The sequence below is a fragment of the Pleuronectes platessa genome, chromosome 19, assembly GCF_947347685.1.
Source record: "Pleuronectes platessa chromosome 19, fPlePla1.1, whole genome shotgun sequence".
NCBI classification, from domain to species: domain Eukaryota; kingdom Metazoa; phylum Chordata; class Actinopteri; order Pleuronectiformes; family Pleuronectidae; genus Pleuronectes; species Pleuronectes platessa.
The window spans coordinates 4156691-4182912 of NC_070644.1; the positions used below are offsets into that span (position 1 = coordinate 4156691).

The 26222-nt window shown below is 41.0% G+C and overlaps 1 protein-coding gene across 1 annotated transcript; it reads right to left on the reverse strand.

The window, feature by feature from the left end:
* Positions 1-1507: 1507 nt before the first annotated feature.
* On the reverse strand, positions 1508-25472 carry LOC128424520 (aryl hydrocarbon receptor). The gene is made up of 11 exons (XM_053410721.1): positions 24897-25472; positions 19942-20120; positions 12042-12154; positions 11861-11950; positions 11642-11762; positions 10882-11003; positions 9325-9527; positions 9053-9162; positions 8809-8950; positions 6225-7782; positions 1508-4727 (listed from the first exon to the last, which is right to left on the reverse strand). Exons 1-11 carry the CDS (start codon positions 24953-24955, stop codon positions 4632-4634), a joined length of 2793 nt encoding a protein of 930 aa, XP_053266696.1. The 5' UTR covers positions 24956-25472; the 3' UTR covers positions 1508-4631.
* Positions 25473-26222: the final 750 nt, after the last annotated feature.

The following is a 26222-nucleotide window of genomic DNA, read 5'->3' on the forward strand; positions in this document are numbered from 1 at the left end:
TCAAAGCTCTGGATATTTTTTTATAACCTAACCCTGCTTCATATTTCTCCACAACTTTATCCCTGACCTGTTTGGTGAGCTCCTTGGTCTTCATGATGCTGTTTGTTAAGTAATGATCTCCAACAAACTCTGAGTCCGTCACAGAACAGGTGTATTTATACTGAGATTAAATTGCAGACAGGTGGACCCTATTTACTAATTATGTGACTTGCAAATGTGACTTGTGAATGCAATTGGTCGCACCAGATCTTTGTTAGGGGTTTCACAGTAAAGGGGGTGAATACATATGCACTCAACACTTTTCAGATTTTTATTTGTAAATAATTGTGAAATCCATGTAATATTTCCCCCCACTTCCAAATGATGCACTATTTTGTGTTGGTCCATTACATAAACTCACGATGAAATAAATTTTAATCTGTGGTTATACCATGACAAAATGTAGAAAAGTCCAAAGGGGGTGAATACTTATGCAAGGCACTGTAGCTCAGTAGATCAGACGCCGGTACCTCTATGCCATTTTTAAACTAAACCAAATACCTACTCCTATAGGAAACAGAGTCAGAAGTGGTCATATTTGAGAAACTACATCAATTGTTATTGCAATAAAAGTACTACCAGAATTACAAATCCCACACAATGGACCCCTGGGATCGGAAATGTAAGTTGTTCCCCTACCCCTATTTTCCAAATAACCATACAAGAGAACCACAAACCAAGACGCCATGCTGGTTGTGGTCTTTATGAGTCTTTCAAAAAAATAGTTTTGCAACTCTTTGTCATGGTTTTGCTTTTCTTTCTTTTTTTTGAAAACTCGACATTATGTTGTGCAACGTTTGTAGTTGTTTTTCATATCTTTGTGGTTCTTCTGCCTGAAATTCCATGTCTTTTTGTACCTTCGCAGATAGTTGGTCCTTCCCTTGTTGTCTTGCGTCTCGTTTTGGTCATAACCTGCGACTCTGAAGTACGAGTCAGTGGCTTACGTGGAAGTTTTCTCCTCTCGGCTCCTCGTGAATACAAATTCAATGACGTAATGTGACCACAGCATACAGTGCACCCCGATAGAGCTGCGAGCATGACTGTAGACTCTTGTTGTAAATTCAAAGACCAGTCAGCTCTTTCTGTTTTTAAGATTTTATATCCAATAAAGAGGCCGTTGTGCCCAGAGCAGACACTGGAGAGAGCGATGGGAGCACGCCGCGTCAGGGCAGACAGAGTAGGGAGGCTGCTGGAGCTTACTTAATGTCTTGTGGGAACACATGGTATCTCAGAGGAGCAGGACGATGGGAACACAAACATTACATGTGACATCATGCCCACAGATACTCCATAGATAACAATACCAGCTGGCACTCGGGCTGGTCCTCACCGGGTTGAACCTGACACCTTTTCCTTTCTGAGGTCGCCAGATGACCCAGTTTGAAAAACAATCACACCGTGTCCTCATGCGAACCCCTCCAGAGGTAACGCTCCAGGTGCAGCACAGGGAATAACACCCAAGACCGGCCGAGGGGTTACAATTCTTTAATGGCAAAAATAAATGACACTTGTCCCCAGTGGTTATATTTTGCACACAAAGAATACAGAGGGTAACATTACCGTTAATTATCCAGACACAGAATAATATGGCAATAATAATCTTCTACAAGTACAACAAAATTTATTCAGGTGCATATTTACTTTATCAACATGACTTGACAAAACAAAACCACATTTTCATGTTGATTCAGGATTTCTTAGGTAAAATGATACAATAGCTTTTTACAGTTCTGAGTCACGCTGCCTAATTTCAATCTGTTCACAGTTAGCACTCGGTCTGCCGTCTCTCTCCCACGTCTCCAAAATAATCATGCCAGACGAAAACATTACAAAAGTGCCAAGAATCCAACAGAACGTATAAAGTCTAACAGGCTGTCTGGGACAAACACTTCGTTCTTTCAGTATCTGGCATTTGTAAAAAAAAAACGAATAAATGCTTTATAAGACAATACAATGTAGCTGTTTCTTGTAATGTTATTTGTGTGAAGCATCTGTAACTGGTTAAAATATAGTATAACACAGTGGTATTTATATATTATAAAATATGTCCTCATATTTTCTATGAATAATTATTAACTGTTTCATTAATTTATTTAAAAACACTTTTCCTTACTCTCTCTGAGGAAACTCCATCTCCTGTGACAAGCGTTGAGATCCGACTGGAAGCTCAAGTGAACTTTGAGTTCTGCTTTTTTCATTTGTTTATTCCACTTTCTCAGTTAAAGGTTGAGAATTAACTATGCAGCTCAACATGCTGGCATGCCTGTAATTATGTTTAAATTAACTCTATAACTGTAATTTTATCAATAATTACAACAAAAAAGTTTGAATGTATTTTTGAGTGTATAGTGTATAATCTGGTGCATATAGGCTGCTTATGAAGACTACACTGGAGGTTAAATAAAGTGTTTTTCTAAGATAACACTTTATTTTAACCTTCCCCAAATTTTTTACATGTTTATAATACACTATAACACGTCTTTTTATGTCACTTAGACATTGTTACAGCTTTTATAACTCATCCTCTGAAGCAGCTGTGACTGGATACTGAATAAATATAAAGCTGAACGACAAAATAACAGTTATTATGATTAAATATGCCCATATGTTTTTAATGAATATTAAATAATAAGTATTTTATGTATTCACATATATAATTAATCTATAGAAATCCATATATTAACTTATTAATGACAAATTCCAATGGTTTTGAAAAAGCTGACTGCAAAATATTTAAACATGTAAAAACATGTTTGTGTTAAAAATAAAATACAATCAGCTGATATGACCTCATCAGGTTTGTTAAACAATCTCTAATATTGTTTTCAGGTGTGGCCTCAAAAATCCAGAATCAGTGGTCCTATAAAACACTGAAAGATTTGTCTCATCTGTGGAGACATATATATCGTCTAATATGATTATAGCTGTTTTTACTTTCTTATCAATAACACAGTATCTGTTTAATAGTATTATTAATATCAACATCTGTTTAAACATTGGATTATTATTGATGCTGACAAATGCCTTAGTTCATAAACACTTCTACATGTCCTTACACCTGCTTACACCTAGGTTATAGTGTCATAAACCGGTTATTGCTCAGTGGGTGGTCTTATTAAAACCTTAAAAACTGGATTCAGGGAAGTAACAAGAAATGATCTCGTGAAATGACTTCCACAATAGTTTCACACAGCATCGTGTGTGTTTTGTTTCTTACATACTTGTTCAATACAAAGTTAAAAAATCTTTTTTTTTTAATTACCAGATAATACGAGTCTACATAAAATTGTAACTCTCAGACGGTTAAAGTTGCTCCCAACAACGCTGCGTCAGCTTTGGGTAAAGATTGATTTTTCTACATTGCACTCTTTCATTTCATGGCTGAGCAAAATCCAAATAATCTCTTTGGAGAGAAAAACAACACACAACATTAATGCAAATAACATTTTCTTTGCTTTTAAAGCCACATAAGGGGATTCATGATATCATTTACATTACATTTTACTCATTTGGCCAAAGCATCTTATAACTGGTGGACAAAACTAAAGCTTGAGCACAATATAGAGCTGGAAGTAAATACTAAGTACTGCATGTGTTCAATGAGACAAACTGCCAAAGGCAAAGTGCAGCAAAGAACTAGAATGTAATCTCCTCTGGTTTCTAGAGAGCCAAAGTGCAACCAGGACTTCAGACACTTTGTTTTGATAAGGACCATAGCTTATATAATTGTTTATTAAATATTTATTCTGTTTTAGTGGCTTGTAATAAACGGCAAACTTTCACAATTCAGCAGAAGTGCTCAGGACTCGGGAGCCACAGCGCTGCACTTTGTGAGTAACTGGTGTTATTCATAAATGTAGCGTTTACTGTGAGTACTGTCACATCTGCAGCTGATTTTCATGGGAGCTGTAGTTTTTCCTTTCATGGTCATCTTTGTAAGACTCTGTTAGAACGGTTTCAGTTTCCTATACCATCTGTTGATTTGTAAATGCTTACGATTCATTTCTTCAGGCAGACTAGATACAAGAAGTTATATATGATGGAGATGAGATGATATCATTCTCCATCCTCCAACAGCCAAAGTCTATTTCTGACTCATCAGTTGAACAGGCTGCGTTTTCCTCCCCTCTCACTTCCAGCCTGTATCGTGTTGATTGAAGATTCAGTTCAACCAATCAAGAACAGTTCTCGCTTTCCCACCTGCACATGTTTCACCAAAACAAGTCCCACAGCCCCGGGTTTGACACAGTGAAACAGCACCTCAATGACAGATCTGCTTCTGATAGATTAACTCATAAAATAAAACCATTGGTTCATGCTTCATCTCTGCTGACAGGACACTTCTGCTACATATCGGATTTATGTAAAACAGCTAATTATTGGTCAGGTCAATATTCGATGGGACACTTACATGATGATAACAAGACCGTGGTGCAGCCGAGGTTTTCTTAGATTGAAATGAGAAGGTCCATATTCATTGGTGAGCCACAGCAGACCCAGCAATCATCTCTTCCTCTCAGTGAAGGAATGATCTCAGAAGTTCTCTCTGAGTCACTGATGGATGCTCATCTATCAATGCAGGGCCGACGTCTCTATAGCCCGGTGTTCTGGGAAAGATTGATGGTCCCATCAGGAATGACGGGGAAGGCAAACTGGTCGACAACGCCGTTCAGGGAACCATTGGGAATCTGTGGAAGAGAAGTGTAGAGGGGCTGTGATTATCTGAACGCAACACTGATAATTCAACTCGTCAGCTGGTTTAGGTCCACGAATCACTTAAGTCATCCCTACTGAGAGTTCAGAGGATAACATGGTCTGGGATTCTTTGACTGTTCACAGTTTTTGGTTTGCTGGGTCCTTTTTTCTAAATTGAGGGTCCAGTGATAAGATATATAGTTACAAAATGAAAATATGGGATTTCAGTTTTGTGCAAAAAATGAATATAAATAGGTAAATATGAGGAGTTGATATAGTAGTTGATCCTTAACAGTTAGGGATAGTTAGTAACTATTGGCAGACTAGTTGGAGCTAGACAATAGACTCACAGAAAAAGTGCTAGACTGATTATTTCATCAACAGTTGATGAACCTCACATGCTCTGCACAGTCAGAGCTGCAGTGAATTCAATTATTAAAATTAGCTGCGAATATTCAGCTCCATAGTTGTGGAATTCATGCAACATAAGAAGAAAGGTGAAAAGTACACATGACAACTAGAATGGCATTTAATAGAGCACACACCTCCACCAAGGCCCAGCAGTCCCCTTATTGCCATTATGCCCCTTTTGAATTCACTAAATCACCAACACTCACCAATATCCGTTTCATGAATGTGCCATCAAGATCCATAAATTATTCTCTGAGAAAACTGTCAAAATGTTTTTAAAAATGGCCCCATTTATCTTTTAGAAAAAAAGTGAAAAAAAACCTCCTGGATCTGTACGAAAAGTTGATGAGTTCTTCCCTGACACTTTTTGTTGTTGTAATTTTGGTGACAAACAAACAAACCAACCTTCAAACGGACAGGGGTGAAAGCTCCTTGCCATAAGTAAAAAACTGTTCACCAGATGTTGGACCAAACAGGAGATTTTTATCACACTTTAATCATATAATGGTTGATTCTGCATTATGTTGTGAAATCACTGTTACTGTAACTAAAAAAAGTTAAATAAGTCCCTGAGGAATTGTGTGGATTCAACCTTTCATCTAACACAAACCCAGAATCTGATGTTGAAGTGATTTCTAATGCTCAGTGATTCATCGGATTAAATCTAAATCCATTATTTTAAACTTGGTTTCAGACCTTGACTTCTCTCGATTCTTTTCTCATATACATGTTTTCTTTTGAATAAAAAAGCAGATATTTTCTAACAATTGATCATCATCTGCATCGATGATGAAACCTGGAGAGTTTTATTTCCACTCAGGCCTCACAAATGCTCCCACTGTCAGTCCCTCACATAACTCCTCTAACTTTACAACTTGATGGATGGCTGAGGTGCAGGAGAGGCTCATCCAAACTGTCAGGAGCCTTTACAAACTGTTCCCCAAGACAAATCATGACCATCTGGACAAAGAGCTGAGAAACACTCGGAAATCTGAGCCCGACTTAAGTTTAACATTCTCAATCACTATTCTTCCCCCTCTTTTCTTAAGTCAAAATAAATCACTTGAAACTCATCCTACCTGAGCTTCACTGTTCCAACAGAAGAATGACGACTGTAATAATCCGTTTTCAGCGCGATACTCCGGTCGATGCGTCCCTACGTGTGCGTCGTGTCCACTCAGGTGACCCATGCTGATGTTGCCCACATCTGTGCTGGGACCGGACATCATCCCCTGGTTGATGCCGAGGTGAGACAGGGTAAAGGTTGAAGCGTTTGTGGTGGTCCCTGCAGCATGTGTGGCTCCTCTGGTACACGCGGGTCCCAGGAGGGGCCCGTTCGGTCTGCTGAGTACAGTCGCACTGTTTGGTATGTGACCTTCTCTTTTTTCATACATGCAGCTGCCGGATAATCGCTGTGTTCGTGGGTGAGCTGTTGAGTTCACGCTGCCTGGTGTGTGAGAAGAATGTGAAAGTGTGCGGTGGTGAAAACTTTGCGACAGCTGCCGTTGTTGTTGCCACTCTGCGGGGTCCTGAGGCCGGAGCTCCTCGGAGGTCTGCTGTGAACCGGAGTGGTTTAGAGAATAGTGCTCACTTTGGTCCATCACTTCCAAGCCAGATTGAAGTCTGCTGTGAATAGTGTTAGTGTTTTGTGTGGATGGAAGCCATGACAGATGTGTCTGTGTTGACATCATCTCATTGCCACAGTGGTGATTGCTGCTGATTGGAGGCCACAGAGAAGAGGAGTGTCCCTGCTGAGTGATTCGACACTGACTGGGTGTTAGTGTGCTTGGCGTTCCCTGAACAACAGCTTGTGAAGCACTTTTCAGTCTGTACCTACCAACACCACCAGGAATATTTCCCAACCGAGCTTCTCCTTCAAACCCAGTCTGATTAGATTCCATGTCCGTCACTGGCTGCCACTGTGGCACATTATGTGACAACCCAGGATGCTCACCTTGAATGGATAAACTGCTGATCATGCCAGAAACAGGACACCCAGTCTGACCTGAAGCCTGGACAGCAGGTCCATCAGTCTCTCTCCTCAGAGCCTCCTCCACATATGAGAACACATCATTAGCCAGGATGTGATTGAGATCATCCGATGTATTTTCCCTCTCTTTATTCATCCTGATGAGGGTTTTCTCCCACTCCCTCAGCTCGGTCTCCTCCACCTCAAGGCCCTCGATCCCTCCGTCCCCGATATCTCCCAAAATCTGCTCCAAAGATTCAATCATGGCCTCTGATGCGAGGTCTGCTGGGCTGGACCTCTTCTGCAAGGTCTGGCTCTGAGCCGGCACACTGAGCAGAGCGTGGCTGTCCAGAAAGGCTTGTTCCAGGGACGGCTGGGGTTGTTCAAAATCAATGTCCTCTGTTTGGGAGAAGAATGGGAGCTGGGGACTGGGATTCTCTGGCTGCGTGTAAAGAGAGCGGTCCTGCCGATGAAGGGATCCCATGATCGAGGCTGGGTCCAGAGGTTTCTCCGCTGTGGGCTCGGAGGTTCCTGGTGTGCCGGTGTCAGGAGAACCAGGGATGGAGAGGGGGTCCAGAGAAACGTCATACAGGACACCTTCACCGGTGGCAAGGTTGAACGGGAGCTGCTGTCTTCTCTGGCGCAACTGTTCCTCTCCTTCTTCATTTCTACAGAAAATGAGAAGTGACAAGCAAAGGTTATTACTACACTTCACAATCCAATCGACACTACACACAGGAAATAAATGCAATGCCACTTTTGCTGTACATGTGCATATACATATATATATATATATGTAACTATATATATATGTAAATATATACACACATTGATTCAGTTAAGTTTATTTCATTGTACAATACCAATTTTGCTTGGATATGAAAGAAATTTCCTAAATTGCGACCTTATTTTTCAACCTTATTGTAAGTAGCTTTGAATAAAAATAAATGATTTGTTATGTAAATTGTGCAAAAAAAACATGATATAATATTTAAAAAATATTAAGATAGTCGTGTTACAGCAACACATTTTGTTGGATTATATATTGTCCCAGAAGTAATTGCGATAAATCATATTATTGTCATCCGTATTATACCACTGATGAGATCACTGATATAAGGATAATATAATAGCATAAGCATGCAAATACATCCTTTCATAGAGCAATGAACTTAATTATTGACAATATACAATGAAATAAACCACACAACCAAAACAATGAATTAAATGAATGCTCTGGCTGTCAGGTGTGTGTGTCAGCTCATCTCTGTCACTCTTCACAAACAGATGATCAGGTTTATTAAGTTATAATCAATGATGACGGATCATGAATCCAGATCGATCCGGTCACTTTAACCCTGATGTCCTGGCTGTGCGTGTCTTGTGTTGTGTGTAGCAGGGGAAGTGAGTGCACACAAAATGTTGGACTTTTATAATGTGTTTAAAAACTCTGAAGCGAATCAGACAAACACAAAGTTACAAAGCTTACAGCTTCTTACTTAGGGCCTAATTACTTGTGAGTAGTGTTTGTGTTTATTGCAAAAGTGAGCGTGAGGAGGGAGCAAAACCTGACAAAATGTAAATTGAGTAAATTTCGGCCCCTTTAGGGCTCCTGATTTTTTTTTTTTTTAAATCCTGCTCGTCTGCTGCATTTCTGACAAAGCAGTGTTTGAAGATCAGTCAGCGGCGCTTACGTGAGGGCTTTCTGCCGAGCGATGATAAAGTCTGGTCTCCCTTTCTTGAAGACTACCCGAGCCTGGGCCTGAACCCACAGCCACTGTTTTGTTTTAGTCAGCAGCCTGAAGATCGTGAAGCCACTGTCTACGGTTTTCATCACTGAGGACAGAGCAGGTGGACAACAGACACACATAAGGCTGATGATAAGGTAAGTTATGAAAAAAACAATGCAGATATAAAAAGATGAAGGCAGTAACTCACTCCTGAGGTGGTTGTCAGCACAGTACATCATGTCAGCAGCGTGGACGAACTGATACCCAGAGCCTGGTGTGACCAACTCTACCTCCGTATAACCCAACACCAGCTTCCCCCTGAAAGGAAAACAAACACAGAGCGAACAAAGGACAGACTGTTAGAGGTGGAAAATGTTGGACTGGATTGGAATTATTTCACTCTCCGGTTCAATGTCCCTTTTGAGAAGGAGACATTTGACAACATATGGAGAGTAATAAAAAAAAATCTCCAGGATCTACCTTGTGTCAATGCTCATAGGAGCAAAGTCCATTCTGTGTTTGGTCTGGAAGATGAAGGTTTTGGTGCGGATCTCCATGACCGAGGGGGACTGCACAGGTGTGGCGATGGCGAACAGAGCGAGCTGAGGATGCACCACAGTCCCATCGGCCCCGACATTTCCCTGGAAGTGCAGGTACTTGAGACGCCCACTGAAGTTTAGAGCCTAGGGTGGAGGAGACACAGTTACATACAATGGGATTTATATCGACGCGGCTCTTAAACCATCTTTTTTAGTTCACCACTATAACCCATTCGATTTTGTTGTTTTCGTGATTTTACCTCTAGTGTCTCAATGAGGTTGAAATTTGTGGTTCAGGGCAGAGGTTACTCCCTCTATTAACCTTTTCTGCCGAAATCCAGATGAGAAGAAATCTGAGCTGTTAAAATGTATCTAAGTCATTTTCATTTATTGCCGTATGACCTTTGCCTTGTTCTAAGAATAAATATCGGCTGTCTTACAGTCACACAGCTAATACATCTGGTACATCTTCCACTTTAATAACTTCTATCAACACATGTATGAAAACCCCCAAAACACATACAAACTAACAAGACTGGCCAACAGTTGAGTGCATATCTCCACCAAGACCCCACACTCCCCTTAAATTCTATCAGGCTGCACCATATGTCATACACTCAAATGTCTGTAGAAATCCAGGAGAAGTCGATGTGAGAACACAGCAGGGAATCCTCAGCTGGATTCTCACAAGCAAGTGGGGGGACTTGATGAAGCTTCTAACACGCAACAGACACATTGCTATAAACATGATCATGTTTGCTACACAGCTAACTTAATATGTCACTTCCTGCCTCTGCCTGCTGCACCCGGCTGCTCCACCTCTCGCCAGAGTAATGCGGAGGATTTGTTGTTGTTGTGAACCCGTCTGAGCAGAGAACCTCCCGCTGAGCTGTGCATGTGTAAAAGGCAAACTCCATAGCCAATTCTGTTGGGGTTTACCCGGAGCTAATGTCTGACCATGGCTGTAGTATATTTTCATTTGATTTGTCTGTAAGTGAGCAGGTTGACGGAAAAACTACTGGACAGCTTACCATGAAACTGTTTCCCACAGAATTAATTCAATCTATGCAAGCACGCAGCCAATGACGCTGCATACAGCTATACAATTCAGCAAGAGCAAAACCCAGAGTTAGAGATCTCTTGTTGGGCCGGTCGAGATAATAATGAATGAAACACTGCTTTGATAGGGCAAGATATATGGCATTAGCCTTGAGGGAGGTATACGCTGTCAGAGTGCCCCTCTAGTTTACTTTGGTGCAAACAATCATGGTCCCTTCAGGATGAACTGTAACAACATCCCTTAACGTTTCATCCAGCACCATGATCCAGTCAAAATTCTATTTTATGACCCAGTAGTAGTTGAGATAATGACATTCTGACATCAGCCTCAGCTTTACTTTGCACATTGGCATGGTAACACTAAACTAAGACGGGGAACATGGTAAAGATTATAGCGCGGCTGAAGTCTCCTGTTGAACAAATGTTTTGATAGTGTTACCAGGAATCCAGAGGTGTTGTCCAGGAGGCAGCGAACGCGGCAGCAGAAGCTTCTCTCCAGGAAAGAGGAGTTCTCTGGAGGGAGGTACTGAGGCAAGAAGTTCTGAGAGCTGGACTGTCCGCCTGCAGAGAAACAATATTTAGTTTAAATGTCTGGTATGTCTCTACACTGTATCCCATCATACCTGCCTTCTGGGTTCTTCAGCATCTGTTACTCAAACACTGTATCCGTCCGAACGGCACTCAGAACAGACAGACATTTGATTTCTAAACACACACTTGTGGTATAACTGTCTTACAGAAGACTAACAGCTATTTTAATTTATGTTTCAATTAGTTGATGATTTTCTCCGTTATTTGTCTATAAGATGAAAAGGGAGAAATATCATCCTCAGAGTTTCTTAAATCACGTCATTAAATTCATGCTCATTTTTTTGCCAGTCCAAAATCCAAAGCTAAGCTCCCAACTGACGAGAGCAGTGATAAGGAGCCAGTGCCCATCATTTCGGTAGTTTGAGTTGTTGTGTATGTTTTAGATGTTGGTTGTTAATTTAAATGAATAAACAAATAAAAATGTAATTATAGTTGAGTTATAATGAATTTTTCTTGTGGCGTTTTAAGAGGATTCAGGTAAACCAGATAAAAGAAAATCACAACTCAAGTGCAACAGTACATGAGCGATTGCAAGAAGAGATTGATTAGTTTTAAGATGCATTTATAGGATTTTTAAGATTTAAAATCTCAGCTGATAAAATATTTACCCTCTGCTATCATGTCTGCGTCGGCTTTGCTGGGGTTGAGGGCGAAGTGGAGCTGACACTTGAACGTCTCTCTGTCATCCACGTGAACGAGATCATACACACTCTGATGGAAGACATCCGACTGATGACAGAGGAAAGAGTTTGTTTAGCTTCTTGGGGTTTTCTTTCAGTACCGTACACAGAAATATATTTACACTGTATTGAGTGTAACAGTTTAACCTGATGGAAGCCCAAGAAGTCCCGGATGGTCGGGGACGAGTAGAAGATCGTGCCATCAGTCGTCACAACCAGCACGAAGCCGTTCAGAGCCTGCGGAAATAATGAGAATGTATACACATTTCATATTCTGAACAAACACTTCAGCACTCATGTGAACCGTCTCTGCGTTTTGTTACCGCACCTGAAGCAGGAGTTCTCCCTCTGAGAAACCGACTCCATCCAGGGACACAGTCTGTCCATTTCTGCCGTTTGCAGGCATGAGAGGAGATGACCTCGCATTTTTCCGGAGCACCGCTGCAGGGTACAAAAATCACAACACGTCAGCCTCTTGTGCACACAATATTTAAGCTGTTTCAGATGCAAACACAGGAACATCTTCCATCTGTGAGCATGGAGGAGATGAGAGATGATGAAGGGGCAGTTCACCCAAATGAAAAACAAGACATTTTTATTTGCACTGAAACAATTAGGTGATAAATCAATTAGTCATACAAACAGTCAAACAGTCATTTCAAAATCCAAACTCCCAGGACTGCTTTTACTATGGTAGTATTTATTCTTGTAGTTCGTATTAAATAGAACCACGTTGTTAAGAACAGTTTTAATTACTACATTTTGATGCCTCACAACCTAAATTCACCTCCATTGTCCTGAAGTAGCAGCGCAAATCAAAGCAAATCTAGCTGAAGCCTTTTTGAAACCATTTGTGTGAACAAACTTTCATTTGCAACATTGGGAGACATTTTACAGTGACGTCGGGAGATTACCCCGAGCCACGTGGATGTCAGCAGGGAACTCCCAAAAGAAGCTGACTGTTTGTATATGGTTTGTTTCCACTATAAACTGGAAACACTGTTATGTTCTCGGATCAAATGACTACATCTGATGTGGAAGATGACAAACCTTGGGATGAACCAACTAAGGATAATCACCTAACAGCATATCTGCTCATCTCTTCGAGGCACTATCAGCTCACTGATTTGGTTTTACTGAAACTTCACTGTTTGGCTTCGCTAAAGTGTCATTTTCAGACGGAGCAGGCAGCTGTCCACTATACACAGCAGAAAGTAAGAGTCTCACACTCAGTCTGAGACATTTAGCTGCTAAGAGTCAGATATTTTCCTCTGCGATTGTAGGAGACCAAAAAAGAGCTAAAAGAGGGGGGGTAATGAGTATTGGTGAGTATAATAATAATAATAGTCTATTCAGAAGCCATTTTGAGACATGAAGCTCTGAGGTTTTCCGCAGCTTTGGGTCTGGACTTTCTCCAATGGTTCGTTTCACAAATGAACAATACAGCACAAGATTCTTCGCTCAGACTCATTCACAACAACACAGAAATCTCCAGAGCTTTCAGGTGAGGGGTGGCGCAGCAGACAGAGGACGAACGTTATTCCTGTGTTTACCAAGGGGACTGGACAGAGAAAACTTGCTCGTTCATAAGCGTTCACAAATACAGCCCCTCCACAGCTAGAGTGAAGGAAACGCAAAACACTGTCTGGTATCCAATACTTGTAAGATCCCCGCTTATGTTTCACTGGTTTATTTGTGGAGCAGACAAAGTGTCAGTGACGTCCTACAGGCAGCTTTTAGCTGGACGACAGGAGGCAACAGAAATCCCACAGAAAATGAGAGCATGTGCTTTTTTTCATGGATAAACATCTGCACAGCATCAATGTAGCTGTGAAGCGATACAAACATTTCAGAATCTGCTCACCAGTAAAGCCATGAACCTGTCTACAGACATTATTCGGTTTTATTTCGATCAAACTTTACAGAACAGCTATTTTCCTTTGTGTTAAAAAAACAAGTGGATTTTTTTAGGCTTTGGCAAACTCTTTTATAATCTAATCTGTGATCGCTGGCATTCAGTCAGCTAAGCAAAGCCTCCTTTCCTTTCCTTACAGTAATGACTCTGTGGCACGCTAACAAACTTCCCTCGCCTCCCTCCTCCTCCCCTCCCCCTCCCCTTTTTAAAACAAACCCACTGGATCTGCGTCTCGTCTCCACTCGACAAACCCAGGAATTTGCCCTGACATCTCGGTCAAGAGCAGCTTTCTACAAACCCAGACGACCGACTGAAGGAATCCTGGGTTTGTTATTATTGCATGAACACTAACCAACTTAGGGGATCCACTCAAATTGGTGTAATACATCAAAATGTCTCAGAGCATTAAGCTCAGAGTGACACCACTACACACAATATGCAACACGTGAATTAGATGTGAAAGACTAAACATACTGGACTGAATGGCCATTAAATGATTTAAACTGAGTCTCCTGAACAACATAAAAACATCTCATCTCTGTCACCCTCTGTTCAGCACACATCTGGTTAAGAGTGAGACTGACCAACATATAGAATTATTTACATCTCACAGGTTAATTACAACAGTTGTTGTATAAAATCTGCATCTAAAATGTAGAGATACTCTGTTGAATATCAATCGTAATATTTGAAAAAAAGAACACCATTAGTCCAAAAATCTGATATTAAAGCACTGAGTCAAGATTATTTCACCTGTTTTCAATAAAATGTAAACTTTTCTTTGTCTATCTTCAAGATCTTGACACTCATTTCTGTAGAAGTCCAAAGATAAGAGATCTGTTTTTGTCTGAGGCTACTTACAGTAAGTCTAGACAATGGATGTTCAGTCAGAGTAACAGCGATGAACATCAACCATTTGTTGTCAGCTCTGAGGTGTGTGGTCACTGTGAGGGGCCCCAAGGAAAGTTTGGGTAGCACAGTAGGCCACACACACACACACACACACACACACACACACACACACACACACACACACACACACACACACACACACACACACACACACACACACACACACACACACACACACACACACACACACACACACACACACACACACACACACACACACACACACACACACACACACACACACACGGGTATTTTTAATCTATAACGAGAGACTGCTGTATTCAGGCCTCGGCAGAGGAGACACAGATTTAAAAATGCAGCCGGAGGCTGAGTTAATGGCAGCACTGACCTCGCCGCCACCTCTCTCACTCCTCGTTATCAACAAACGCAGGAAGCAGACCTGAATAGTCCGCTCGCCAGCCACACAAGGCGAACCCGCTGGTGTCAGACATCCTGAGAAGTTTAGACTGCGCTGCTATGGTGACAAAATATCACTATGGTAACCAGCGAACCTGGTGGTGCAGCCGCAGCATCACCTGGGACTGATTGAGAGCAGGAAACAAGGCGAGCGCGTGATGAAGAGTTTGTTGACACTGCTGCACTTTCTGTGTGCACATCAAGTCACTGGTGCAGATCTAGTGCTCATATTAATGCTTTTTTCCACTTCCTATAGTAGGTCACGGCTTTTTGTGAATGTAAAAGCTCTGTTAAGTTTCAAAGTCAGTAACATGTCACATGTCTGATTAGTTTGACTCTAATTGATTTAACTGCAATTGGTTTAACTCCGGTGTCAGAGTTACCGTGGCGACAGCTGATTGGAGTGTCTTAGGGTAAGAGGTGTGACATTCTGAGAGGGCCAGCTGACCAATCAGAGCATACTGAGCTTTTCGGGAGGCAGGTCAAGAGGTCAAAGGGAATATTACAGACAGAGGGTGAAGAGAGGTGCTGCAGCAGCAAACTGTATGAGACAAGAAGGGATGTCACAGGAAAAGATACTTCTAAAAGCATCATGGTCTCAATCAGTCCCAGGCTGCACCACCAGGTCTGGTGGTTACAATAGTGACATGTCTTTTTAACAGTACCATAGGTAGGGCAGACACATATTGCATGTTCAATATCATTGAAACGTGCTTTTTAACCCGGCCACATTTCCTCACTCCCCTGCTGACCTGCACTCACTTTACACATCAACAGTAAATACCAACACTAATCAGAAGTTATTTGGACCTGAACAGGTTTACTTTGTGTTTGTTATTGCGATTTTTATAGAGACACATATTTAAACACATAACACAAAAAAGGTCCAAAACACACACAACCTGAGATGTAAAGTAACACCCACAGCTAGCACATCAGGGTTAAAGTGACCAGAGCGATCCGGATTCATGATCGGACATCATCCATTAATAATTAAATAAATGTGATCGTCTGAGTGAAGCACAACAGAGATAAGCCGACACACAAACACACACCGCTGCAGACAGGAGAGAAGTTCTTCCTGCAGATTATGACACAACACAGGTTATTATAAAGATGTTTTGTATTTCGTTTTTTTCCATGGTATCGGATTAGGTATCAAGAATCCTGAAATCTCATTGTGTCTGTAACAAGTACTAATGTAATATTTGTCTGTAATATTTAAACAATCCAAGGTAGACCACAAGCTAAGAGATTATGAAACAATGTTATATGCTACTGTTGAAGGCGCAAGTTTGTATATCAACCGTGTTTTAAGAAAAACGTTAGTTAACTTGTGAAGCTGAGGAGACGTACTACACTACTGTTAGTTACATTTACTGAACTAACTGTAGTGTCTTCAGAGGCCTTCCAAAAAGCTGATTTATTGTTGAGAGATGCAAGTGAAAGGAAGGTTCAATATCGGATATATCGGATTAAGAAATGTTATTTTTGAATGGATGTTTCCATTTTAAGTAAATTTTTATACTTGTGATCACAAACCTACTTTTTCTGATATTCTGTTGTTTATGTGGACTGGAGGCAACATATAATGGGTGACTGCAAACGGAGAAGTGTTTCAGAGTCAAACAAGGGGTTTGTTTCTCATCTTACACTCAAACTAAAACAACAAGGCACCTCATAAGACTGCCACTCGCTGTGCTCGTTCCCTCTTCTCCATGAAAAACCATACTCAAAACAGCCAAACACTTCAATTATAAACATAAAGAAGACATCAACAATTGCGTGAGTACGGTATGAAAGTCCTTTTTGTGTTCAGCGTCAGCCGTAAAAGGCTTTAAGCATTATTCCGCCCTGAACAAACATCCTCCACAATCAGAGGAAACTGCTGTGGAAGATTAGCTGGAGAAGCAGCAGAAGCCCAGGCGGCCACAGAGAGGTCTTCTCTCCAAAGACAATGACAAGTACAAGGCTTTCATCCTGAAGAACACGTAATCGACATCATTTTAAGCAACACTTGTGATAGTGGTGAGTTGTTCAGCCCACCATTTTGTCCAATACCTACTATCCTCAAGTGTGTGTCTGTATCTGGAACGCATTTTTTCGCAAACCATTTGTCTCTCATTGCACATGGCATGTTTATTATTAGTCCCAGGAAGAGGTCAAGGTCCAAGTTTGGTGCAATTTGGACACGGGATATGTTCAATTTGAATAAAATTGGAATTAACGGGCAACCAGTACTTTGTAGCAGTTATTGGGGGCTGGGCAGACCGAGATGAACTTCTCTACGTCCTGAGGTAAACTACAGCAGTGGTTGGTAACTGGGTCAAAATCAGCGCCTATTCATAAAACTTGATTATTTATATTCCATCATATGGGACTGACAGACACAGATGGACAGTCCTGTGATGGTTGCTGCTGATCTCTGCCATGGCAACAACATTCATAGAATCACTTCGTGTTTGTCGATTTCACTTCAAAATAAAAGCACCACTATTTTGTTGCTGCAATGCTTTATATCGAGCTGAATATATATTTTTTTATATTGTGAACTTGGGTCTGAAAATGTTGTCTGTTTCTTAACAGATCTCTGAAATACTCGACATTCAATGTATGACAAAAATAACGTTAAATCATATAAACTACACACATGAACAGCTATAAAGAAAATTCAGGTTTTTTTTCATATTTAAAGAAAATTCTAATATCTTCATTGCAGATAATCCAGGTAGGATGAACACAAAGTTTTCTAACTTCAATCTGCACCACAGATTGTCGAGCAAATAGAGCAGAAGTTGTCAATTCAAACCCCTTTAACCCCATGAAACCCCATGCTTGTTTTATGGGTAAAGGGTTAAGTTAGGTAACATTACATAAGACAACACGGGTGCTCGTCGACAGCTAGTGTGTGATGTTGGTCTGACGGACATCAAAGTTAAGAGATAACGTGTTCACAGCATGACATACAAACAGTAGAATGTGCTGGTGTAGACACAGTCTTCATCTGATAGGCGCTCAAGCAGCCTAACTTCGTCATTTTCACAACTGCTTCTCTTCTTCCCTCATTACACTACATCCACTCACTCTTTCCATTTCTGGTCAGACTTATAAAAGGGTCAGTTGGTTTGTGACGAATAAAAATGACTGATGCAGCGGTGCTGAGTGTGTTAGTTGTACAAACGTCTCCATTCACCAACATTCCCATCTGCACAGCCTTGTCAGGAGCCCTCATGTCGTGCCACTGTGCTTCAGAGCTTCGTTCCCTCCTCCGTCTGCAGCCCCCTTCTTCTCCATCAGCAGCAGTGATCAGGCGGCTGATAGCAGAGCCACAGACGTACAAACACACAGGGAAGGCTTCCAGGACTCTGCCGTCAAATCTGTAGCCACACCCCCATGTTTTTGGTTTCTCGTAATTTTGTTCCATATGTTGACCAAGCTTACATAATAATAATAATAATGATAAATTTGGATTGCTTTTGCCCTATTGGTGTGTTTTTGCTATGACCCCCGAAATTGTATTCTGCAGATTGATCCACACAATTGATTCAAACACCACTGCAAACAAAATAGTTTTCTATTCATATCTTATACATTAAAATGCTAAATTTTTGTGAAAATACCCACAAATGTACATTTCACAGCTTTTGTGCAACCTACTAAGCCTAAAGTCTAGGTTTAAACCTGGATTTAATCATCCCACAGAGGCTTTTGATCATGACTTGTTCCAATGTGATCTTAGTATGAAAAAACCAGTGAGTTGCCCCTTTTTCTTGCATTTTCTCAAAACAGAGAATATTAGATTTCAGACATGCTAAGCATTGTAATGAACAAGTGTTTCCTCTTCCTTTTTAATACCATAGAAGGAATACACATTGACAAATTACTGATATCGATCAATACACATGTTAATAGTTGTAACATTTAAAAATGCAGAATTTAACTCAGCACCACAATTGGTTATCAATGTTGCATTCTACACTGGTAGCCGAGGCTGATGCCAGTAGTGAGACGAATTGTGATTTGTGAATATGGGCTCTACAAATACAATTTTATTGATAGTTTCATGTAATCATGTAATAGGAGCGTGACAAATCACAAGGCTACGTCATGACCGAAAAGACCCAATCAGCAAGCGCTTTTGATTGCTAAGCCATTGTTTCCAAACATCTCTTGACCTCCAGGCGTCAAGTGTATCCGTAGCAGAGTTGATGCATTTTCAAATAAAACATGGTTCAGACGGACAACTCACGATCAAATGTTTATTGCAATAGTAGAGCAGGATTAGTGTTTGGCGTCAAAGCTCCAACTTAATAACTCCCGCATATCATTACACAGGAATGATGGGACTGATGAGCAAATACTTGTAACCCCCCCCGTCGGAGCCTACAGGTGGATGCTGGGGGGGCGGAGGGGCGGAAGCAACATGTAGCAATACTGCAGCAGCAGTGCGAGCAAAGGGAATGATGGGAAATTGTTGTTGCTAATGGGGTTGTTTGTACTTCTTGTCACCTGAAAAGTCATCTTACTATGCAGCTTTTACCAGGCTTGCCCAGACTTTTAATAGACAACTGTACCTGCATGTAGATGGATCCTGGGCCCTGTCGACACAGGCAACCAAATGCCACCTTTGAGTGGGTGTGTATTTGATCAGCCTCAGAATAAGGACCTACTGTTCCACTGGGCCTGTCTCATGTTTCATCTTGCCAGGCTCCATCTGCCCCGCTGCACACTCTCCTGTTTCCCTCCCATCAGGGATACCACTCATTATTCACAGTGTCAAGTTCTTGCTCTGACGCCCCCAACACTCAGAGCTCAGCCACAGAAATGTGTGGAGCACCATGTTTAAACATTTCACACACACACACACTTTCAATATCTCACACACATATTCAAGTTACATATGGCCTTTTCTATGTTTATGTAACTCTTAGTTACTACAGCTATGTGGGTGTGCATTGAAAACTAAGACGTTAATGTCACTGACCGTGAAAGTAGCTCTGAAGCTTGAGGTATCCCACACTGAGCCGGAGCACCGACAGTTTGTCGAGGCGACCTCTGACCTCCTCGGAGAAAGGCAGCATGCCGGTCAGTCGGTCCAGCTCTATATTCAGACGGTCCCGGTGGCGTTTGGACGGATTGGTCTTCACTGGTGGAGTTTTCACACTACAACAAGACAGGAGTTTATGTTCAGTGGCACTGCCTGCTAAGACACGTCTGCTATTGTAGACAATCACAACACAGATGACAGGGGAATTGTGGGTGTTTTAGGTTCAAGACACATTTTTCATATCCTGTAAACAACTTCAATTAAAACATCTGAACTTCTGCATGAGTGGATGTGGGAGAGTTCATACTGACTGTTCCTGAAGACAAAAGATCTAAGAGTTGCTTTTCCAAGACACAATGTCCCAATTAAACCACATCAAACAAAGCTTCAACAATATGCTTTGAAGAGCCAGCACAGGCTGAAAACACTTTTTAAAATTACAAGACTAGGGAACACACACACACACACACACACACACAAAGATTTGTTAACGTTTATGTGTGGAATACATAGCGAGAAATATTCAGTATACTGAGTATTGAGTACCTAATCCTAACCATAAATCAAGACAGAAATACTAGATCTGATGACCACAACACTATAACCAATCCGAATATAGTGGCCTTCCGAATTAATTCTGCCTACCTAATTAACGTATGGACAGAGAAATGCATAACCAAAATAACCAAAATAAATGTAGAAATAACCAAAAAGAAATCAAAAAATGACTAAATGTAAAAATACAGAAAGAAAGAAATATACCTAGAAATAAATTATTAAATGTAGAAATACAGAAATAAATAATTAAATGTAGAAATTAATTGATTAATGAATAAACGTAAGAATTCATTAATTTAGAAATAAATGAATGACTAAATAATATAAATGTATAAACGTAGGAATGAATAAATGTAGAAATACAGAAAAAGACATTATCATTGCAATCTGTATTTATTTATCGATTTATACTTTTGTCATTGTTTGTCCTTTATAGCTAGCTGTATACAGTATTAGTAGTTAAAACGACAGAACAACAGTACATCTACAACAGTAAAATATTGCTCAATCACTGATATTTATGCAGAATTTCAGTTTGTTTAAGGACATTTTGCTGATAATTATTAATTAAATGTTACTTGAGTAGGGTGTGATGCGGTCAGAGGCTATTAGGAAAGACTATAAAACTGCAGGGGGGGGCATGAATGTAAATGGTAAATGGTTTTGTATTTATATAGAGCTTTTCTAGTCTTGACGACCACTCAAAGCGCTTTACAGTACAGTTTTACATTCACACATTCACACAGACATTCATACAGTGCATCTTATTGCAGCACTTTGTTATTCTATGGGGGGGGGGGGGGGGGGGGGGCATTCAGGGTTCAGCATCTTGCCCAAGGACACTTCGGAATGCAAATGGGTCAGACTGGGTATCGAACCGCCGACCTTCAGGTAGGAGGACGACCACTCTACCCCTCAGCCACAGTCCTTCAAATGTCGAATGCAATCCACCCAATCGTGACATTTCACTCAAAACCACAAATGTCATTGTTAATGGAGGAGTCAGGAGGTTAGCATTCATCCTCTGAGGCCCAGGATCGTCTGGTTGTGAATCGTTGTTGAGACATATCTGTCTATAAATAAATAAATACAAGACACACTCTGACTATATTTATTTTACAGTCTGATGATCTTGGCCACATTTTACCACAGATGATCACAAGGCTGTTCCTCTGCAACATGTCAGCACATGCAGCCGTCCAGTGTGCCATCCCTCCCCTGACAAACACACTGAACCGACACAGGAGACGGAGGGAAGAGGAGGGGACAAAGCAGCTGGGAATGAAGAGACGAAACTCTCAAAAACACAGTGGGATCACAACAATTGCATTGGTTCCATTTTTTTAACTTAAAAGTCGTCTCTGAAAGAAACAAATGCAGCTTCAGACTGTATTTGGGAACTAGACACTGACAGATGACTGACTGATCCACTGAACTGACAGAAGATCAATATGCAATTATTTTAATAACTGATTTATCGTTTTAATTATTTTTAGCCAACAATTTATTATTATTTGAATTTGTTGGGTTTTCTTATGCAAGCTGATTGCAACAATGATCCTATTAATCATTGAGGGCATCAACAGATATAGTCAAATATTTGCTGATTCCAACTTAAAAAAATATGGCCCTGTACACACCTGGTATTAAAATGTGTTTTTTGTAATCCGATCACAAGTGGACAGCTCTAAGTACAGATGTGAACGCACTCAGATCAGACAACGATCCAATCACACCGGACCACATTCGGAGTGTCCGCATTCTTTTAGCAGTGTAGAAGTGAATCCATCCTGGGCCACCTATGAAGGACCTCATACCCACCTGACATCATCTGATGTAGTTTTACGATTAGATAGATAGATAGATAGATAGATGGATACTTTATTAATCCTGAGGGAAATTCAGATTAATCAAACTTTTATTTCCTCTTCTCGTTGATTTGTATGTGACAATATCAACACTGATCACCACATAATGATCGATACTTTCATTTAATTGGTCAAATCTTTCTTAACAGCACAACTGCACGAGATTCATTCAGCCTCTCCCGACTCATCTCTCTACCTCTCGTGTCGACACACACACAAACGCAGTGACGCACATGTCGACTCAAACTGGGTAACATAACTACAACAACTTGCTCTACATGAACAGAAATGACGTATGTGTTTGTTTGAAGAGAGCGGGGAGGTGAGATCCGATCGCGAGACGCACGTGGGGCCGCCTTTTAATGCCAGGTGTGACCCAGAGCGGTCCACTTCACAAAACCACTGGTTAATACCAGGTGTGTACAGGGCCTACGTGACTTGATGCTTTTCTTGATCATACATGATAGTAAACTGAACCTCTTTGGGTTTTGGACGGCTGGCCACCCATCTGAAGACATCAGTAAATGCCAACTAAAAGACTTGAATTGAATTATAACGACACACAACTTGCATTAGCAGTCAGTATGCAAACCTTAGACTTGCTTTCTTAAAGAATGGTGACTCTTATCCCACATCTTAAACCGAGCCTTTGGCCAGAGATCACTGTGATCACTGCCCTGAAGCAAGAAGTGCCAGTCTCAGGTGAGTCAGATTACGTGTGCAGATTATTTGTTCCTTCAATGGTTACGTGTCACACTGCTCTTTCATACAGTGTTGTCACAATGACATGTGGTGCAAGACATGATGAACAAAATGTTGTTTTTTCTTAGTTCAGAGTTTGTTGCCCAAAACAGTAAAGTAGCTTGTTATGGTGTCACTCTTTGCTTTCCCCTTAGGCCAGCCGTTGGTCAGGAGGTAGAGCGGACCGTCCACTAGGAAGAAAGTTGGCGGTTTGATCTCATTCTGCATGTCCAAGTGTCTTTGGGCAAGATGGCGAATTTGAAACTTTCTCGTCTGAGGTCTGTGCCCCTAGTGTGTGATTGATGCATGATAAGAGAAATAGATGCTGAAATAAATGCTGGTAATAGATGCACGTTATGAATGGTTGTGAATGGTTGAAATGCAAAACTGTACTACACAGGATTTTGAGTGGTCATCAAAAGTAGGAAAGCACTGTAATACAGATCATTTACCAATACAGATATGTGAACAGTCAAAGCAGAGGGGTAGAGTAATCAGTATGTCCATCCATTTCTGTTACTCATTTCCCTTCCAGAGCAGCACTTGGATTGTTCTTTTCATGACACAATTAACAATGATAATCCAATAGTGGAGTGGTAAGTTTGGATACTTTGGGTTTCATGGGAGAAATGAGAAGAAATGGGACTTCAGGTAACTTTGAAAGCACCATATGATCTGCTCTCTCAAGTGTTGTGTTCATCTACTGACTAATCAATTAATCATTAAAAAGTCCATCATAAGATCCAGGACGATGTTTAGTTTTGTACAATATAATCTCATAATTACTATTTAAATTATGTAAAAATTATAATAGGCGCAAATCTTCATCTTGCAGAGATTGAAAAATGAAGTAGAGGTAAAAACGTTTTTCATATGACTGCCTCTACCACCACTGGCTGATTTGATGGCTGTGACCTTACAGAGAGAATAATGTCCTCCACAGCCACCATGAGGGGCAACAGTAATACCTCACTGTAAAAATGCTCTGTTGTAAGTGAAGGTTCTGCTTCTTCAAAACCGTATTTCAGTAAAAGTAGCCTACAAATATTTTAGCTACTACAAAGAGCGAATAAGTGAAAGTATTCTAAAATGTGTGCAGTTTTCAAAGAGATAAACACAATGCAGACTGTTAGTTATTATTCCATCATCTGTGCAGAAGTCCATTCCCCTATTTTGGAAAAAATTATATAATTTTTCTGGTAATGATATTAAATACTGCAGAGTAACTTCATCTATAGTTTATATGTCAATTATATTTTGTACAAATCAATAATCTGGTTGTGCAGAGTAACTGAAGGTGTTAGATGAATGTAGTGAAGCAGTTCCCTCCAAAACTAGCCAACGGTTAAATAAAATGAAATACTAGAGGTAGTAGAGGTACTTCAAAGTTGTATTTATGTAGTGAGCAATTGTACTTAACACATCTGCCGTTACGTAGCCGTTACCAGCTACGTATGAAAAACAATACCAGCAGTTCAGTTCATAATTCAGACCACACACGTGGACAATAATGAGGGCAACTCAAGTTCATCTCATCATAAACACTGAGTATAAAATGTTTACTGCAGATAAACCAGGTAGGATTGAACACAACGTTGTCTAACTTCACTCTGCACCATAGACTGTGTATAAAAAAAATCTCTGCAAACAACGTCCAGCACACAAACAACAAAAAGTGACAGTGTATCATAAACAAAAAAACGTTTCTAAAGGGTTAAGAGTTACTTTTTCTGGACGGGCTTCCTCCTCCTCTTCACTGCGTACACTCCTCCGTTCCCCTGCATGGTGCTGCCTACTTTCTCTGTCCGTCCTTTCACTCGGAAGAAACGAACCAAGTCACCTTCACACCACCATAAAAGATACGTGTGTTTGTTTTTATGTCCGCACAAGACACACCCTGACTTCTTCTTCTTCTCTGGCTGCCAGGCTCCTGCAGCAAATTAAAAAGTCCAGTTTGTCAGGCAGTAAATCCAGTTCAACACGACCCCGGTGAGGAGTGATCCCAGCATGGGAGGTGAGGCAGCATATTCACAGACACTTTCTCTCTCGCTGTGGGTCAAAGAGGGTCCTTGTTTTTTGAAGAAGTGGTATAACTTTCTGAGGGGGAAGTGCTTCACCTCTCGCACCGTCTGGTTCCTCTCCCGCCTCAGCCAATCAGCAGCCCTGTAACGTGTGGCTCCCTCCGTGTCACCGTCTGTGATTGGTTCCAAACCTTTGCCCTTTGTTTACCTTACTCGTCCTCAGCTGGAAAATGCAAACTCTGCACATGAAGGTTATTCACAGACAAAAAGTCCAAGCTAAACTTTTTCCTCCCGTTTTCCTCTGCAGCTGCTCAGGCTCACAGGAAGTGACAGCAGCTCAACTTTCATTCATCTTTTTAAATCTGTTCCTGCCTATTATAAACTGTTGCGTTTCCCCTGACCTCTACTGCCACCTAGAGGCAGCGACATCTTGTTGCAGGTTGGGGCTTACAAAAAAATAAATGAACAGTGTTGGAGGAAGCTTCTGAGCCCTATATTCAAGTAAAAATGGTAATATATATACATATCAGGTGAGTCCTGAACCATCCCCTAGTTATGGTGCTGTAGATCTAGACTGCTGAGGGAATTCCCATCATCCACTGGGCAGTTCTCCCCCTCTGTCTGTCTCTCTGCCCCCAAATTCATTTTTTCACATGTCACTAACCTCGTGTCTTTTTCCTCCCATAGTCTCCCTGTCTCTTTGCAGGTATCTCCGTCTCCAGAGCTGCAGGATAACCATTATTCTTATTCTTATTCTTATTCTTATTCTTATTAACAATAATACCAAATATTACTTTATATATGAACTGTTGCAGCTACCATTAATGATCAATAGCATCTTTACAATGTTATGGTTTTCATTATAGCTAGTCAGAGCTGAAACCTGATGCTGCACAAATGTTCCTGGTCTCCCTCTTCTCTCTCTCCCCCTCCCCTCCCCCTCAACCTCTTTTCCAACCATCTCTCCTCTCCTCCCCATCCCTCCCTGCTCACCCCAACCGCTCTAGGTATAGGGCCACATTGAGTCTGG